This window comes from Taeniopygia guttata, chromosome 3 (genome assembly GCF_048771995.1).
Source record: "Taeniopygia guttata chromosome 3, bTaeGut7.mat, whole genome shotgun sequence".
In the NCBI taxonomy this organism is placed as follows: domain Eukaryota; kingdom Metazoa; phylum Chordata; class Aves; order Passeriformes; family Estrildidae; genus Taeniopygia; species Taeniopygia guttata.
In genome coordinates, this window is record NC_133027.1 from 3,842,767 (window position 1) to 3,859,728 (window position 16,962).

Genomic DNA, 16,962 nt, shown 5'->3' on the forward strand with positions numbered 1-16,962 from the left:
GGTTGTCCTTTTTGCTCCTAATTGCCTCATCTTCTGTGCTAGATACAAACTCCTAAGGTGCAGATAAGATCCTCCTTCTTCTCTGGAAGGTGATCTTGGTAAAATTACTCAAACATTGTGATTTTAAAAGGGTGAAAGACATTTCTGCTCCAGACACTTTGCTACCTCCTTTGGGGACATTTCCCTTTGGCGTATATCCCACCTGCATCAGTCACAGCAGCTGCTCAGCACTGTATTATTGCACAAAATGCTGACCCCACTATAATAATTGAAAGTGTTTGGTTGTCTCTTGCTCAGAAGAACAGGAGCTGCAGATGGGGATGGAAAGATTGTCCACTCTAAGAGCTGCAACCCAAAAATCTTGCCGAGTTCTGCCAAAGGTGCTCCACCCCTCCTCTGCTTCTCCCTTCCCCTTGTCCAGGCAGAGGTTTTCTGATGGCCTGGATGGGACTGTGACCACGTGAAATTTATATTAAACAGGGCAAAGGATGTCCAGTGGTAAAGCTAAGCCCTTGACAATACTTGCACATAAGATCTTACAGACAATAAAAATTAACTATGTTTCCTTGAGGAATTGTGTTGGGTGAGAGTAACAGTTGGCAAATTAACCACCAACACAGCAAGAGGTGAAGCAACTGCAACTTTTGCAATTTTATTCCCCCTGCTTTTCAGTTTTATGGCCGCATGTTGGCAGACACACCAGAAATCCAATTACCATTTTTCCTATTGCAGAAACAATTCACATACAAAATTATCTAGAGAATAAAAAGCTGTGTCAGGGTATGCTTGTAAGGGAAATGGTTTGTAGTCATGTTTTCACATGCATATAGGTAATTTCTGTACACTCCTGTGCACCTGTTTACTTGGACAGGGCTTTGAGCTAGGTCTGGGCTGACCTGATCTAGTGGAAGATGTCCCTGCTCATTGCAGAGGGCTTGGACTTATTCACCTTTCAAAAGTTCCTTCCAATTCAGACTATTCTATGGTTCTACTTAAGAACTTCATATCAAAGTAATGAAAAAATTACATTACTAGGAGGTAAGCTGCCAGTCAGCAATGGAAATAGTTTAATTTTGGTATTACCTTTAGACACTACAGTACAGTGGTGTCTGTAAGACATGGTGTCATTTGCAGAGGTCTTGGTCAATTAGAAACACCAATCATTCAAATTAGCAAATGTATCATTTCCCATTATGATGTAATTCATATATCATGTTAAAATACTGCATGAACATTATTTTTTTTTTTGTTCACTGAAGGGAAGTTTAAAGTAAAATATGATCTAAAAAAGCATTTCATATCTTAGAATAATAGAAACATAGCATGGTTTGGATTCTAAGGGACCTTAAAGACCATTTCATTCCCACCTCCCCAATGTAGACAGAGACACCTTCTACCATCTCAGGTTACTCCAAGCTCCATCCAGCCTGGTTTTGAACACTTCCAGGGATGAGGAAGCCACAGATTCTCTGGGAAACCTGTTGCCAGGGCCTCACCACCCTCTCAGGGAAGAATTTCTTCTTAATATCTAATGCAAACCTGCCCTTTGTCAGTTTAAAACCATTTCCCCATGTCTTGTCACTATCTGCCTGTATAAAAAGTCAATCTCCCCCTTTTTCATAACACCCCTTTAGATACTAAGATGGAGTCTAAGGTTTCTCTGGAGCCTTCTCTTTCCCAGGCTGAACACCCCCAGCTCTCTCCATCTCTTTACAGGAGAGGTGCTCCATCCATGCAGAAGCTGGGTGCTACTTCCCATGGCAGAAGCAGAGGTCAACAGCTGGCAGATGGAGAGCAGGTAAGGAGAACCTGAATGCTCACCTAAGGCATAATCTGGTTTTGGAATGGTCAGCTGAAGGCCCTGTGGAAGACAGAAAGTATCAAAAAATCAACCAGAGTCCTGAGAAAAAAGCTCAAGCAGGAGCTTTGAGGCCTGAGGTCCCATAGACATCCTCTGGTGCTAGATTTGCCTAAATTTAATTATTTCCCATCAGCTGGAAGGGTGTCCAGGGACATAACCATGATATATTCACTTTATCTGGGTACATCTTGCTTCACTCTGGCATCTTCAGTGGACGCTGGCCTGGAAGCCAATGGACATTTGTTTTAGTTCCATATATCCATTCTGTGTTCTTATATTCTGTATTTATGGGACAGAAAATTAATTGGGACAGGGAACACACAGATGTTTTGTTTTGCAAGGTTTTAAGTTGCTTCTAGGCAGTTCAACCTGTGTCCCAAGATGTTTGACACATACCATGGTGGGTTAACGTATCTTACACAAACTGGAGTGTCACAAGAGGTATTGCATGAAAAACATGGCATTTTCCAGGAAAAAAGCTTAAACAGGGCTGGAGAGAAACCCTGTTTTAAAATTGGGAAATGAAAAGCAGCTGGTTTCTGGTTAGGTTAGATGCCACCAGAAAAAAAAGAGCAATTTTTGGATTGGCTCAATGAATGGTTGAGAAGAGACTTTTTTGTCAGTCTTTTTGGTTAGTCACACCTTATAAAAGAGCATCCCAGTCCTAGAGCCAAAACCTTCAGGAGGGAAGGGACCAAGAGCAAGTCTTGTTTGGCTTCAAGGCTGACCTGATACCTGGTAAAGTCTCGGTTCTTTTCTTTCAATGTCAGCTTTTGTTTTTTCCTCAAAAATCCAACTCCCAAACCTCTGTGTTATTAACTTTAATTTGTATGTAACTAAAATGATAAACCTAAGGTTTTGGAAAACTGAACATGTTGAATAAGTAGTTCAAATATATGCTAATACATGGAATGCTTTAGTAAATTTTTCTGCTCCCTAAGTATTAGGAAAACCTGATTGGTTCAGGTTACTTTAGAGAGGTCTGTGGTCGAGAGAAATTGGTGACTTCTCAGTGGAAATCTGCATGTCTATATCTATATATTTCCATTAAATATATAACCTTTGAATATAAAAACATTATAAATAGTTATACAATATTTGTATGGTGCATAATAAGTATAAAATTATATATTATTTATATATTTATATATAAATATATTGTATATAATACATATTTTATATATAGTATTTTTTATTTATGTCTCTACATTAAAACCCTTATTTCATTTTCAGAATTGTTCACTTCAACTCCTTATTTCTCCTGATGTTTTCAAATATATAGAAACTTCTGTAAACTTCTCCTACTAATTTTGAAACAGTTTTGGGTCATCCTTTATCAATTCTGTTCTCAGCCCTAGGACATTTCAGCACAATCTCATTTCCATTCCTTGCTTGAGAGACCATAATTTGTGACAGATCAGAACATTCCTAATGCCAGGATATCAAACATTAACTCCCGCTTTTTTATCCATAAGCACCCTGCTAGACTATCTTATCTTATAAAGTTAATCCTAATATTAGTTGAAACTCTTCCAATGAAGGTATCATATGTTTCCTTTTAAAATTTTATTTTCAAATGGGAATTGATTTGATTGTACCATTCTAGAATTGCTACCTGTAGACCAAGTCTGGACATGTTGAGCAAATTGATCTCTTGATAGATTTAAACATTAGAAAATGAACATTTTTTTTCCCCTGAAGTTTGTAATTTTTACATTATTATCACCTAATTTTGCTTTATGTTGTTTATTTACTAGATAAAATAATTTAGCTAAAAATAAAGTTATGGAAGTACTTAAGACCATGTTGGATGGGACTTTGAACAATGTGGTCTAGTAGAAGGTGTTTCAGCCCCAGGGGCTGGAACAAGATGAGTTTCAAGGTTCCTTTCAATCCAAACCATTTTGGGATTCCATGATTCTGTTCTGGCTAGGGACTATTAGCAAAATGGAAAAGAAATCTGAGCTACCAAACTATTAATGTAACTTAATGATCACATGTCCTAAAAACATTTTGCACCACATAATAGTCAGGGTTTTGCTGATTATTTTTGAAAGCTTGAAGATAAAATTAATATAAATGTAATTGTTATTAACACGGTGTCTAGCTCAGGAGACTGCAGATCCCAGGGACTGTAGCTTACATATTTCTTGGTCCTTTTCCCAACAGTGCCACAGCACATCCTCAGCCATGAAGATCCTTTACCTGCTCTTTTCTTTCCTCTTCTTGGCACTCCAGGTTTCTCCAGGTAAGATGGGAAAGAGATGCTAGAAAGAGATTTTTTGTGCACCTGAAGAAAAATTCCCAGCACATTTTAACCACTTCTCTTCCAAATTGCTAGAAGCCAGTCAGGAATTAATCAATCAGCCCAGTGCTTGTGCTAGACCTGCTTTGTAACCTCACTGCCCACACGGCCTTTCAAAACAGCCAAGGCTGTGACAAGACAGCTCAAGGAATGAGAAACCCTTCCACTCCGATTCCCTACCCTGCAGAGCAAGGGGGAAGGAAACATTTTGTTCTCATTGCAGGTTTGTCTTCGCCCCGGAGGGAAATGTTTCTCTGTAGAGGAGGGAGCTGTCACTTTGGAGGATGTCCCATCCACCTGATTAAAGTTGGACGTTGCTTTGGGTTCCGCTCCTGCTGCAAATCGTGAGTTTGGCATTCACCAAGGCTCATCTGCAGGATGAGCAGAGAAATAGTAAACATTTTGCCTGCCTCCTAAAACCCCAAGGTATTCCTGAATATTTAAATTAGGTATAAGGAAAAAAAAAACCTATTATGCCACGAGGACAGTCAAGTGTTCTGTGTTGACTCAAGTGTTACATGTTGCCCAAGAACCATTTGGAAAATGCTCTTAGGCACAGGGTGAGGTTTTTGTTGTAAAATTAAATTATCATAAGAAAATAGTCTTTTGTTTTCACTCAGGAATGAATGCACTCACCCCAGAATCCAGGGATATCAATTTAATTCCCTGTTTTTCTTAAACAATAGGGCAACAATCTCCTTACTCACAGGTATGATTGCATAGAGCTGTCCCAACATGACTACAAATTACATGAACTGTTTTGGGAAGAATTTGTGTCCAGGAGGAAAAAAAAAAGCATGGGCTGAGGGTGAGTAGGGAGGGAATATAAGCAGAAAGAAAATCTGATTTATTTTTCCTTTGTTCAGGCCATGGAACGTAAAAGAAGTTGATGAGCCATTCATTGAAGAGTAAAGAAAATTTCTTCTAAGCCTACAACTTTGCTTGGAATCTCCTTACTCCTAAGCCCACTGGATCCTGCTGCAAAGCTTCACACTCCTTTCATTGCCAAAGCAAAAGCCTTTATGATGTAGAGTAAATCCAAATGTGTTCTGCATTGCTTTCCCTTCTTCTAAATAAATTGTTGTTGCTTAGCATTGGTCACTGAAACATGCACTGAAACTGTGGTCATGATCCTGCCTGGGGTTTGACACACAAACTCCACAGGGCAACAATTTATGGTGCGAAATGCTCCTTGATTTGAGTTTTTCTGAGTTATACAGGTCTCAAGGTCTACACAGCCCTTAACCTAAAGTGCCAAGAGAAAGGCTGGTTAAAGAACTCAGCTTCCCTTTGTCAGAAAGTGTTCAGATGCCAAAATCCCTTATTTCTTACTGTGCAGAAATCTTTTCTTGGGAAAACATGAATGGTTAAAACCCCTCATTCCCCACCTGGATGCCCTGGGCCCAGTGTAACACTCCTTGCCAGAGACCCTGCTGGGAGCTGTGCTGCCCCACATCCCATCCTACCACATGGCAGCGAGGGAATGAGCACTTGGGATGATCCCGTGGGGACACCTCAAGGAGACCTTTATGGACCTTAGAGGGGAAATGGATTTCCCAAGGGAGTTGTCCAGGTGACATCACAAAGCAGTCCTCTGGATCAGATGGGTAACCAGCCCTGCAGGGTGGGAGCCAGGGGTTTTCTCCTCTCCACCCACCTGGACACACCTTGAGGTTAGAATGTCTTTCCTCTGCTAAGGCTGACCTCACCCTCTGTAGAAAATGCCTCCATGATCATGAGCCACAAACATGTGTGTTCATAACAAGTGGCTCTGGTTCTACTGAAAAATATTTCTCTATCCAAGGATGCCGCCCCAGCCAATTCTAAATTTCCAGCTGGGTATGAAGCACTTGGCAGACATGCCAGGCTGTTGCTTATTGGTATCTTCTTCCATCCTGTTTCACTGGATAATTCATCCTCTCACTTCCTATGAAGATGCCTCTATCCTGTAACTGTCTTTCCCCAAAACACATGACATCCTTAATTAAATATTTCAGATTTGTCTCAGGATGATGGCTTGGTAGCAGAACTTGGCCCAGTGATGAAGTTATGGAGCAAAAGGCTCAAAAGATTTATTCATTTTCTACATTACTCAAAAAGTAGATCCATACATAACAAAACATAAACCACAGAGATTGAGTTATCTAGGAGTGTCCAGCCTGGAGAAGAGAAAGTATTGGGGAGACCTTGGAGCCCTATCCAGAGCCTCAAGGAGATGCAAAAGAGCTGGAGAAGGACTTTGGGCCAGGGCCTGGAGTGACAGAACAAGGAAGAATGGCTTCAAAGGCCGAAGAGGACAGAGTTACATGGGATATTGGGAAGAAATTCTGGGTTCCAAGGGTTGTGAGGCCCTGGTACAGGTTGCCCACAGAACCTGCGGTTACTCCATCACTGGAAGTGTTCAAGGCCAGGTTACACAGGGCTTGGAGCAACCTGGAATATTGGCACCTGTCCCTGTCCATGTCAGGGTCTGAAAAGAGATGAACTTAGAGATCTCTTCCAACCCAAAACATTACAGAGGTGATTCTGTGAAAGAAGAATTCTGCTCCCCCAAGACCACACTAGTGCTGGTGCATACAACCAACAGTTCCTGAGCCCATCCCAAAGATTTCCCTGCTGGCCCCACAGCCCGTTGCCGCTGTGCCGCGGGTGTCACAAGAGGTGTTGCGTGGGGACAACGGTGACATTGATTGCAACAGCCCCAGGAGGCACCTCAGCCTCTGGCCCTGCAGCAGGGAGGGACCAGGGGCAGCCCCAGCACCCCACAGCCATGGGGCACTCCCAGGTTGGCCACTTCTGCCAACAGCCATTGAGGTTTGTCTCACCCCCTGGAAACGGGGCAAAACCGGCCTGTTTGGGGCACAGAGACACTCCCTGATCTGGACTCTTCTCAAAGGTGATTCCAGCTTGGTTTCTTACAGACCATTTCTGCCTTGGTGTGCTCTGAACCTTTCTCAGGTAGGTCACTGGGGAGTCACTTCTGGGCCACCAAGACACTTCCCTGCCCTCTTGATTCTTCCTGGGTCAGTGCTGCACAGGAATGCGGAGTGGGCTGGCTGGGAATCCTGGGAATAATCTGGAGCAGAGGATGGATACTTGCCAGCTGAGCTAGGAAGACTTTCCTGCCTTCAGGGGATTCTGCAGGGTGTTTGGGCAGCAAGCTTTGGGCTCTGTGGTGGGGTGAAGTGCATTGGAGAAGACTTCATTTAGCTTGGCCTCTCCAGACACAAAGGTTCCCCTAAATCCTTGACCCTGCTTTGGTTCTTGGTGTGTTCGCTCTGCAGCCCCGAGAAGAGCCAGGACAGGCATCAGCCATGAGGATCCTCTACCTGCTCTTCCCCTTGTTCCTCCTGCTGGCCCACAGTGCTGCAGGTGAGAGGGACAGAGGGGAGATGGCTCAGGTGTGAACCCCCATCAGAGGGGTTTTCCAGCTCCTGGAAAATGACCACAGTTCTCAGAACATTTGTGAGGGATTTGCTGTGAGGAGGGTCTGGGCTGCTGAGGATCCAGCACAGCAACTCCTCTACCTCCTGCTGGTCTTTCCCTCTGTCTTTCCCCACATGCACACATTGCTGTAGAAAAATGAACTCGGACTGGAGAGTTCAAGATGTTGGGTTGGGCGCTCAGTTCCCATACAAGACTGGGACTCAGAGGCAGCAGCAGCTGCTCTGGATCTGGACACCTTTTTGACATTTATTCCACACTCACTTTGTCCTCTTTCACTGTGCAGGATCCTCCTTGGGTCCAACAAACAAGGAACAATGTGAGAGAGAAAATGGACAATGCTCCTTTCTGAAATGCTATTTCCCCTATGGCGTTGTGGGAAAATGTTCCAGGTTCTTCTTTTGCTGCAAAGAGTAAGTTTTGGAATTCCAAAAGCTGCTGTCATGGCAGAAGGTGTTTAAAGGCCCCTGAGTCGCTAAAGGCTCAGTGCCCCTGAGGACTCAGGGCAGAGCTGAGGGGAGGGAAGGGAAGGTGCTGGGAGCTGTCCTGAGTGGGGCTGCAGCAGGCCCAGGTCAGCCAGGGCCTCCCCACTCTCCTCCAGTCCCAGGGGGCTAATTCAGGCTCTACAGAGGACTCACAAAAGCCACCAAAGAGGGAAACATTCACTGTCTTTGAGCAGCACCAGGGACATGATCCAGGTCTTGGTGCATCTGCACAAACCTGGAGCCAGGGCTGCCAGCACTGAGATACCCCAGGCCCAACCTGTCTGCACTAAGGACTGCACCTCAGCTCCCCTGAGCCTGACTGCTGCACTCACCCTGGGCATTGCAGGGCAGGGAAGAGCGTGGCAGGGAATGTTACACATGGTGATGTGATTTTATACTTTGCTTTTGCAGAATGTGGGGTTGACACCTTGAAATTCGCAAGCAGGACATGCCCTTCACTTCTGGCTGCTGGACCCATGTGCTGATGTCCCCATGTGCTGATGTCCCCTCCCGTGGCTGCCTGTGCCGTGCCCAGCTGGGCTGACAGCAGCAGTGGCAGCTGCTCCTGCTGGCTGCTGCTGGGCTGGAGCCCTGTGGTGCCAGCCCCGCTGTCTTTGGGGCAGGGGCTGCTTTTCCCGGCTTGAATAAAGACGAGCACTTTGGCATTGCAGGGCTGGGCCGTGTGTGCGTGTCCTGCTGCTGGAGGGCTGCTGTGCCTCTGCCTCTGGGGCTGGCCCTGCCTTGGTGGCAGCAGAAGGCCCTGGGCATGGTGCTGGGGCTGAGCAGCGCGTGTGTCCCTGGGGATGCTCCTGCCTGGCCGTGCTTTGGGGACGCTGAGCCCAGCAGTGCCTGCTGGGCCAGCCTGGCTGGGGTGTCTGTGGTGGAGCTGACTTCAGATGCTCCCTCTGGGGGAACTGGATCCTTTTTCTGGTGTTTATAGGCCCCGATGCCATTCTTTTCTCCTGACCCCACTCCCATGCAAGATTAACATTGACTGGGATCTGTGGACATAGTGGCAAAGCCTCGTCCCTAAAATACCCTCAAATGTGTTACATGGTCCCCGCTCCAGTCTGTTGTGGTGTGATTTTAGGGTTTACCCCAGAACCCCAGTTTATCACTTTAAGGTGTGCTCCCAGGTATGTTAATCACTCCTGTTTTCACCACCCTGACTCCTGTCAGCACAGTCTGTCACTCCCGGCATTCCAGAAGTGCGTTGAGTGACTGGGCAGATTCAAAAGTTGCCCTCCAACCCCAGTGGGCTTTGGGCAATCCAGGTGTCCTTTGTCCACTGAGACTTCCTCTCCCGTACCTGGTTGGTGGGGTCCCTGTCCCTTCCCCATGCCCTCCCCCAGGTAAAAGAGAGGGGAACCACGCTGTCCGAGAGTTCTGATGGAGCAGTGATAGGATTCAGAGCACTTCTGGAAGATGCTGCTACATTCAGAGGCCTGCGGGCCAGAATAAAAACTCTGGATTAAACCCTCCATCCCTGGGGATGCTCCTGCCTGGCCGTGCCTTGGGGATGCTGAGCCTGGCAGTGCCTGCTGGGCCAGCCTGGCTGTGGTGTCTGTGGTGGAGCTGACTGCAGACGCTCCCTCTGGGGGAACAGGATCCTTATCCTGCTGTTTATAGGCCCAGGTACCATTCTTTTCTCTGGACCCTACTCCCATGCCTGAAGAACATGGACTGGGAACTGTGGACATAGTGGCAAAGCCTCCTCCCTAAAATAACCTCAGCTTTGTTACCCAGTCCCAGCTCCAGTCCCAGCTGCAAAAGCTGCAGCAGGAGCCATTCCTTAAAGGGATGTGCTGTGGGGGATGCCATGGAGGACAGCCTAGAAATGCAGAGAGCTCAGAGGTGGTTCTTGAGCTTGACAGGGAGAAAATAATTGCATGAACCAAAAGGTTTGCTTTGCTTTTCGTCTGCATTATTTCTATATGGAATACTCATTATCCACAGCACACCTTTGCTGTACCATCACGTAAATCCTCCCATCTTTCTGTACATTTAAATCAATTCATGATTCTTCTCCCTGCTGCTGCCTGCAGTATCAGGAGCGGAGCACAGAGGCCAGGCTGGAGGCACCGGTAGCCCAAAAGTTCCTTTTCCTATTTCTCCCTCTGCAGCACAGAAAATGAGGCTTTGGTTTCCTCCTCTGATGCCTCTGACAAGGACTCCCAACCCAGGGCCTTTTGTCATCCTACCTTGTGGAAGGACCCTGCGGTGCTGTGGTTTGCTGGACACATCCAGGGACACAGGGACACATGCAGGGACACAGGAACACAGACCCTGCTCCCTGGAAACCAGCACTGACCTGCTGCTCTGCCACAGAGTGGAACCTTTTCTGATTACCTGTAAAAAACCCTCCCAGTTAACCCACCCTCAGAAATGTGTGCAGGTCGGGCCTCTGCTTCTGCTGAACATGCAGAATCCCTCTCCTTTTTTTTTCTTATGATTGTCACCTTGTCACTGTGAATTCATATCTCCAAGTATTGAAGCAGAAAATATTGAGATGCCAGGTTCCACTGCCAAATCCCCAGCACCTCAGCTCAGATTTGGGTACCAGATGGCTCTGCCAAACACCTGGAGAGGAAATTGCCAAATTGGGCACATGGCACAGACCCTCCTGCCTGGCAAGGACTGCCACTTCTCCCAGTGGCATGGCTGGCATCAACCTCACTGGATTCACAAGTGATGGCTGCATCCAGCTTGCATTTCTTCACCTTGGCTGGCATTGGAAGGAGGCACAGTTTTATTGGATCACCTGGTTTACATAATTTGTCATCTGTCCTGGTGTTGCCAGGAGAGGCACTAGAGGGAACCCTGCTTATCCCCCTGACATGGCAGGTGCACAGTCCTGTTGTCTAAAAAGTTGTTCTTGCAGTGTCTAAAATGGTTTTCCACATTCTGAGAGTTTTTTCACAACAGACACTGGTTCTTCAATCAGAGGAGAAGAGACATAAGAAAAGGACAGGAGAAGAGAGAATGGTTTCAATCAGACAGGGGGCAGGGTGAGATGGGATATTGGGAAGAAATCTTTCCCTGTCAGGTTAGAGAGGCCCTGGCACAGGCTGCAGAGAGAAGCTGAAGCTGCGACATCACTGCAACTGAGCAAGGCCAGGTTGCATGGAATTTGGAGCAACCTGGGAGAGTGGAAGCTGTCCCTGCTGATGGCAGGGGGTGGAAAGAGATGAACTTTCAGGTCCCTTCCAACCCAAAACATTGCAGAGATGATTCTGTGAAAGAAGAATTCTGCTCCACCAGGACTGGATTGGTGCCTGTGCCCTCACCCACCAGCTCCTGTGCCCATCCCAAAGATTTCCCTGCTGGCCCCACAGCCCGTTGCCGCTGTGCCGCGGGTGTCACAAGAGGTGTTGCGTGGGGACAACGGTGACATTGATTGCAACATCCCCAGGAGGCACCTCAGCCTCTGGCCCTGCAGCAGGGAGGGACCAGGGGCAGCCCCAGCACCCCACAGCCACGGGGCACTCCCGGGTTGGCCCAGGGCTCTTGTGCCTGCAGCAACTGGGGCCTGTCCCACCCACCAGCACTGCTATAAACCCAGCGAGTTTGGGGCACAGCAGCATTCCCTGACCCCAGGGGCATCTGGACACAGCCATTGCTGTTGGGTTTGCTGCTGCCTGAACACCAAAGCCTTTGTCAGGGAGGTGAGTGTGGGGTCTCTCTCTGGAATCCTGCCCACTCAGGGTCCTGCCTGTCCCCATTGTCTTGGTGTCCCCTCTGCAGCCCTCTGAAGACCCGGGAGAGGCAGCAGCCATGAAGATCCTGTTCCTGCTCTTCCCCCTGATCCTCCTGCTGGTCCAGGGTGCTGCAGGTGAGAAGGGAAGAGGGGAGATGGGGGAAAGTGTCAGCCTGCACCAGTGGGAATTCAGTGTCCCTGGAAGTGACCGTGTTGTGGGAATGATGAGAATGTACCAGAGGACTGAAGTCAAAGGAGTTTCTCAAATGCATTTTGAACTCAACAGTGATGTAGGGTGGACAAATCCCATGGAGATAGAATCCTGCCTTTTTCTGTACGTCAGGAAGGTTTCAGGCTCCAAGCCTGCACCCAGCTCTTCCTGTCTGGGAGTCTCTTGCCGTGCATTGGAATGGCAGAGAGCCCTAGGAGGATGGAGGATGGTTTGGATGGGAGCATTCCCTGGGCCACAAAGGTGACACTTCATATCCATCAGCTGAGTGCATTATGAGTTCGATAAGGATTATGATTACTATTATTGCTGTAATTAGTTTGTGTGTGTTTTTGTCCATGGGAACAGGAAATCCACTTTTATGTAGGCAGAGAGGGGGATTCTGCACCTTTGGGGGTTGCCGCTTCCCCTCAACACCTATTGGAAGATGTTCAGCAGTCCAATCATGCTGCAAGAGGTAAGGACAGGATCTCTGCCTGAAGAGGAGTTTCCTCCTTTTTACACAATGGGATCTATTAAAAATTTCATTTTAAACAACACCTGATAAGATCTCTCCTATTTTAATAATTAGTCTAAGAGGCCCAAAAAAGATGGGAAAAGCCCTTGTGGGTTTTTGAGCTTCCTTGAGTGGGCAAGCAGGTGCCCCAGGTCAGCCAGGGCCTCCCTACTCACCAAAGCCACCAAAGAGGGAAATATTTCCTGTCCTTGGGCAGCACCAGGGACATGATCCAGGTCTTGCTGCATCTGCACAGACCTGGAGCCAGGGCTGCCAGCACTGAGACACCCCATGCCCAACCTGTCTGCACTAAGGACTGCACCTCAGCTCCCCTGAGCCTGACTGCTGCACTCACCCTGGGCATTGCAGGGCAGGGAAGAGCGTGGCAGGGAATGTCACACCTGGTGATGTGATTGTCTGTTTTGTTCTTGCAGTGTCTGGGGTTAAGACCCTGAAATTCCCAAGCAGGACATGCCCCTCGCTTCTGGCTGCTGGACCCATGTGCTGATGTCCCCATGTGCTGATGTCCCCTCCCGTGGCTGCCTGTGCCGTGCCCAGCTGGGCTGACAGCAGCAGTGGCAGCTGCTCCTGCTGGCTGCTGCTGGGCTGGAGCCCTGTGGTGCCAGCCCCGCTGTCTTTGGGGCAGGGGCTGCTTTTCCCGGCTTGAATAAAGACGAGCACTTTGGCATTGCAGGGCTGGGCCGTGTGTGCGTGTCCTGCTGCTGGAGGGCTGCTGTGCCTCTGCCTCTGGGGCTGGCCCTGCCTTGGTGGCAGCAGAAGGCCCTGGGCATGGTGCTGGGGCTGAGCAGCGCGTGTGTCCCTGGGGATGCTCCTGCCTGGCCGTGCTTTGGGGACGCTGAGCCCGGCAGTGCCTGCTGGGCCAGCCTGGCTGGGGTGTCTGTGGTGGAGCTGACTGCAGATGCTCCCTCTGGGGGAACAGGATCCTTATCCTGGTGTTTATAGGCCCAGGTACCATTCTTTTCTCTGGACCCTACTCCCATCCCAGAATAACGTGGACTGGGAACTGTGGACATAGTGGCAAAGCCTCCTCCCTTAAACATCCTCAGCTTTGTTACACAGTCCCAGCTCCAGTCCCAGCTGCAAAAGCTGCAGCAGGAGCCATTCCTTAAAGGGATGTGCTCTGGGGGATGCCATGGAGGACAGCCTAGAAATGCAGAGAGCTCAGAGGTGATTCCTGAGCTTGACAGGGAGAAAATATTTGCCTGAACCAAAAGGTTTGCTTTGCTTTTCGTCTGCATTATGTCATACTCACTGTCCCCACTACAGTTTCTCTGCAGCATCACGTAAATCCTCCCATCTTTCTGTACATTCAAATCAATTCATTATTCTTCTCCCTGCTGCTGCCTGCAGTATCAGGAGCAGAGCACAGAGGCCAGGCTGGAGGCACCAGTAGCCCAAAAGTTCCTTTTCCTATTTCTCCCTCTGCAGCACGGAAAATGAGCCTTTGGTTTCCTCTTCTGATGCCTCTGACAAGGACTCCCAACCCAGGGCCTTTTGTCATCCTACCTTGTGTAAGGACCCGGTGCTGCTGTGGTTTGCTGGACACATCCAGATTCACAGGGACACATGCAGGGACACAGGGACACAGACCCTGCTCCCTGGAAACCAGCACTGGCCTGCTGCTCTGGCACAGAGTGGAACCTTTTCTTATTCCCTGTAAAAAACCCTCCCAGTTAACCCACCACCAGAAATGCATGAGGGTGCTGCCTCTGCTTCTGCTGAGCATACAGAATTCTTCTCCCACATTTCTTATGATTGTCACCTGTCACTGTGAATTCACATCTCCAAGTATTGAAGCAGAAAAAGTTGAGATGCCAGCTTCCACTGCCAAATCCCCATCAACTCAGCTCAGATTTGGGTACCACATGGCTCTGCCAAACACCTGGAGAGGAAATTGCCAAATTGGGCACATGGCACAGACCCTCCTGCCTGGCAAGGACTGCCACTTCTCCCAGTGGCATGGCTGACATCAACCTCACTGGATTCACAAGTGATGGCTGCATCCAGCATGCATTTCTTCACCTTGGTTGGCATTGGAAGGAGGCACAGGTTTGTTGGATCACCTGGTTTACAGAATTTGTCATCTGTCCTGGTGTTGCCAGGAGAGGCACTAGAGGGAACCATGCTTATCCCCCTGACATGGCAGGTGCACAGTCCTGTTGTCTCATAAGATGTTCTTGCAGTGTCCAAAATGGTTTTCCACATTCTGAGAGTTTTTTCACAACAGACACTGGTTCTTCAATCAGAGGAGAAGAGACATAAGAAAAGGACAGGAGAAGAGGAAATGGTTTCATTCAAACAGGTGGTAGCGTGAGATGAGATATTGGGAAGAAATCATTCCTAGTGAGGGTGGAGAGGCCCTGGCACAGGGTGCCCAGAGAAGATGTCATTGCACATCACTGTGTTGCAACATTTTTGAGAGAAAGAGGACATGAGTTATGAGATTTGAGCTACTCCAGTCTAGGCCTCAGATTTAGACCTGGTGAGGCCTTCAAGCCTCTGACGCAGTTAGACATTCAGAGCTTGTGGAACAGATAGAAATAGTCTTAAGGTGTGATGGGAACCACTGGGTTGTCTGGGTGTGAATTAGTATAGGTTTTACAGTGTAAGATGTAGGCCGTTTTAATGAAAAGGTAAACAATGTTAGCCTACCAATCAGAGTGTCTTTGTTTTTGTAAACTATTTAGAAGCTTATATAAACTACCACCTTATCTTGAATAAATGGAGAACGCTTGATTAACCACATTGGTTCAGACCTGTGTTTGTCTTGTCCAGCTTTCCGTTTTTCGGAGATTCCCTGGCTTTTTCACTGCAACTGAGCAAGGCCAGGTTGCATGGAATTTGGAGCAACATGGGAGAGTGGAAGCTGTCAATGCCAATGGCAGGGAGTGGAAAGAGATGAACGTTCAGGTCCCTTCCAACTCAAAACATTGCAGAGGTGATTCTGTGAAAGAAGAATTCTGCTCCACCAGGACTGGATTGGTGCCTGTGCCCGCACCCACCAGCTCCTGTGCCCATCCCAAAGATTTCCCTGCTGGCCCCACAGCCCGTTGCCGCTGTGCCGCGGGTGTCACAAGAGGTGTTGCGTGGGGACAACGGTGACATTGATTGCAACAGCCCCAGGAGGCACCTCAGCCTCTGGCCCTGCAGCAGGGAGGGACCAGGGGCACCCCCAGCACCCCACAGCCATGGGGCACTCCCGGGTTGGCCCAGGGCTCTTGTGCCAGCAGCAACTGGGGCCTGTCCCACCCACCAGCACTGCTATAAACCCAGCGAGTTTGGGGCACAGCAGCATTCCCTGACCCCAGGGGCATCTGGACACAGCCATTGCTGTTGGGTTTGCTGCTGCCTGAACACCAAAGCCTTTGTCAGGGAGGTGAGTGTGGGGTCTCTCTCTGGAATCCTGCCCACTCAGGGTCCTGCCTATCCCCATTGTCTTGGTGTCCCCTCTGCAGCTCTGTGAAGATCCGGGAGAGGCAGCAGCCATGAAGATCCTGTTCCTGCTCTTCCCCCTGATCCTCCTGCTGGTACAGGGTGCTGCAGGTGAGAAGGGAAGAGGGGAGATGGGGGAAAGTGGTTAGTGTCCCTGGAAGTGACAGTGTTTGTGGGAATGATGAGAATGTAACAGAGGACTGAAGTCAAAGGAGTTTCTCAAATGCATTTTGAACTCAACAGTGATGTAGGGTGGACAAATCCCATGGAGATAGAATCCTGCCTTGTTCTGTAGGTCAGGAAGGTTTCAGGCTCCAAGCCTGCACCCAGCTGTCCTATCTGGGAGTCTCTTGCCATGCATTGGAATGGCAGAGAGCCCCAGGAGGATGGAGGATGGCTTGGATGGGAGCATTCCCTGGGGCACAAAGGTGACACTTCATATCCATCAGCTGAGTGCATTATGAGTTTGATAAGGATTATGATTACTATTATTGCTGTAATTAGTTTGTGTGTGTTTTTGTCCATGGGAACAGGAAATCCACTTTTATGTAGGCAGAGAGGGGGATTCTGCACCTTTGGGGGTTGCCGCTTCCCCTCAAGACCTATTGGAAGATGTTCAGCAGTCCAAACATGCTGCAAGAGGTAAGGACCGGATCTCTGCCTGAAGAGGAGTTTCCTCCTTTTTACACAATGGGATCTATTAAAAATTTCATTTTAAACAACACCTGACAAGATCTCTCCTATTTTAATAATTAGTCTAAGAGGCCTAAAAGAGATGGGAAAAGCCCTTGTGGGTTTTGGGGTTTCATTGAGTGGGGCAGCAGGTGCCCCAGGTCAGCCAGGGCCTCCCTACTCACCAAAGCCACCAAAGAGGGAAATATTTCCTGTCCTTGGGCAGCACCAAGGACATGATCCAGGTCTTGCTGCATCTGCGCAGACCTGGAGCCAGGGCTGCCAGCACTGAGATACCCCAGGCCCAACCTGTCTGCACT

General features: G+C 48.4%; 2 protein-coding genes across 2 annotated transcripts; both read left to right on the forward strand.

The window, feature by feature from the left end:
* The first annotated feature begins 2,495 nt into the window (after positions 1-2,495).
* On the forward strand, positions 2,496-5,273 carry LOC101233915 (gallinacin-2). Its single transcript, XM_004174629.6, has 4 exons — positions 2,496-2,599; positions 4,031-4,109; positions 4,390-4,510; positions 5,033-5,273. Exons 2-4 carry the CDS (start codon positions 4,052-4,054, stop codon positions 5,076-5,078), a joined length of 225 nt encoding a protein of 74 aa, XP_004174677.3. The 5' UTR covers positions 2,496-2,599; positions 4,031-4,051; the 3' UTR covers positions 5,079-5,273.
* A 2,156-nt stretch (positions 5,274-7,429) lies between these two features.
* Positions 7,430-13,210, forward strand: LOC140683604 (spheniscin-1-like). Its single transcript, XM_072926265.1, has 3 exons — positions 7,430-7,538; positions 12,370-12,478; positions 12,952-13,210. The coding sequence occupies exons 1-3, from the start codon at positions 7,481-7,483 to the stop codon at positions 12,962-12,964; spliced, it is 180 nt and encodes a 59-aa protein (XP_072782366.1). The 5' UTR covers positions 7,430-7,480; the 3' UTR covers positions 12,965-13,210.
* Positions 13,211-16,962: the final 3,752 nt, after the last annotated feature.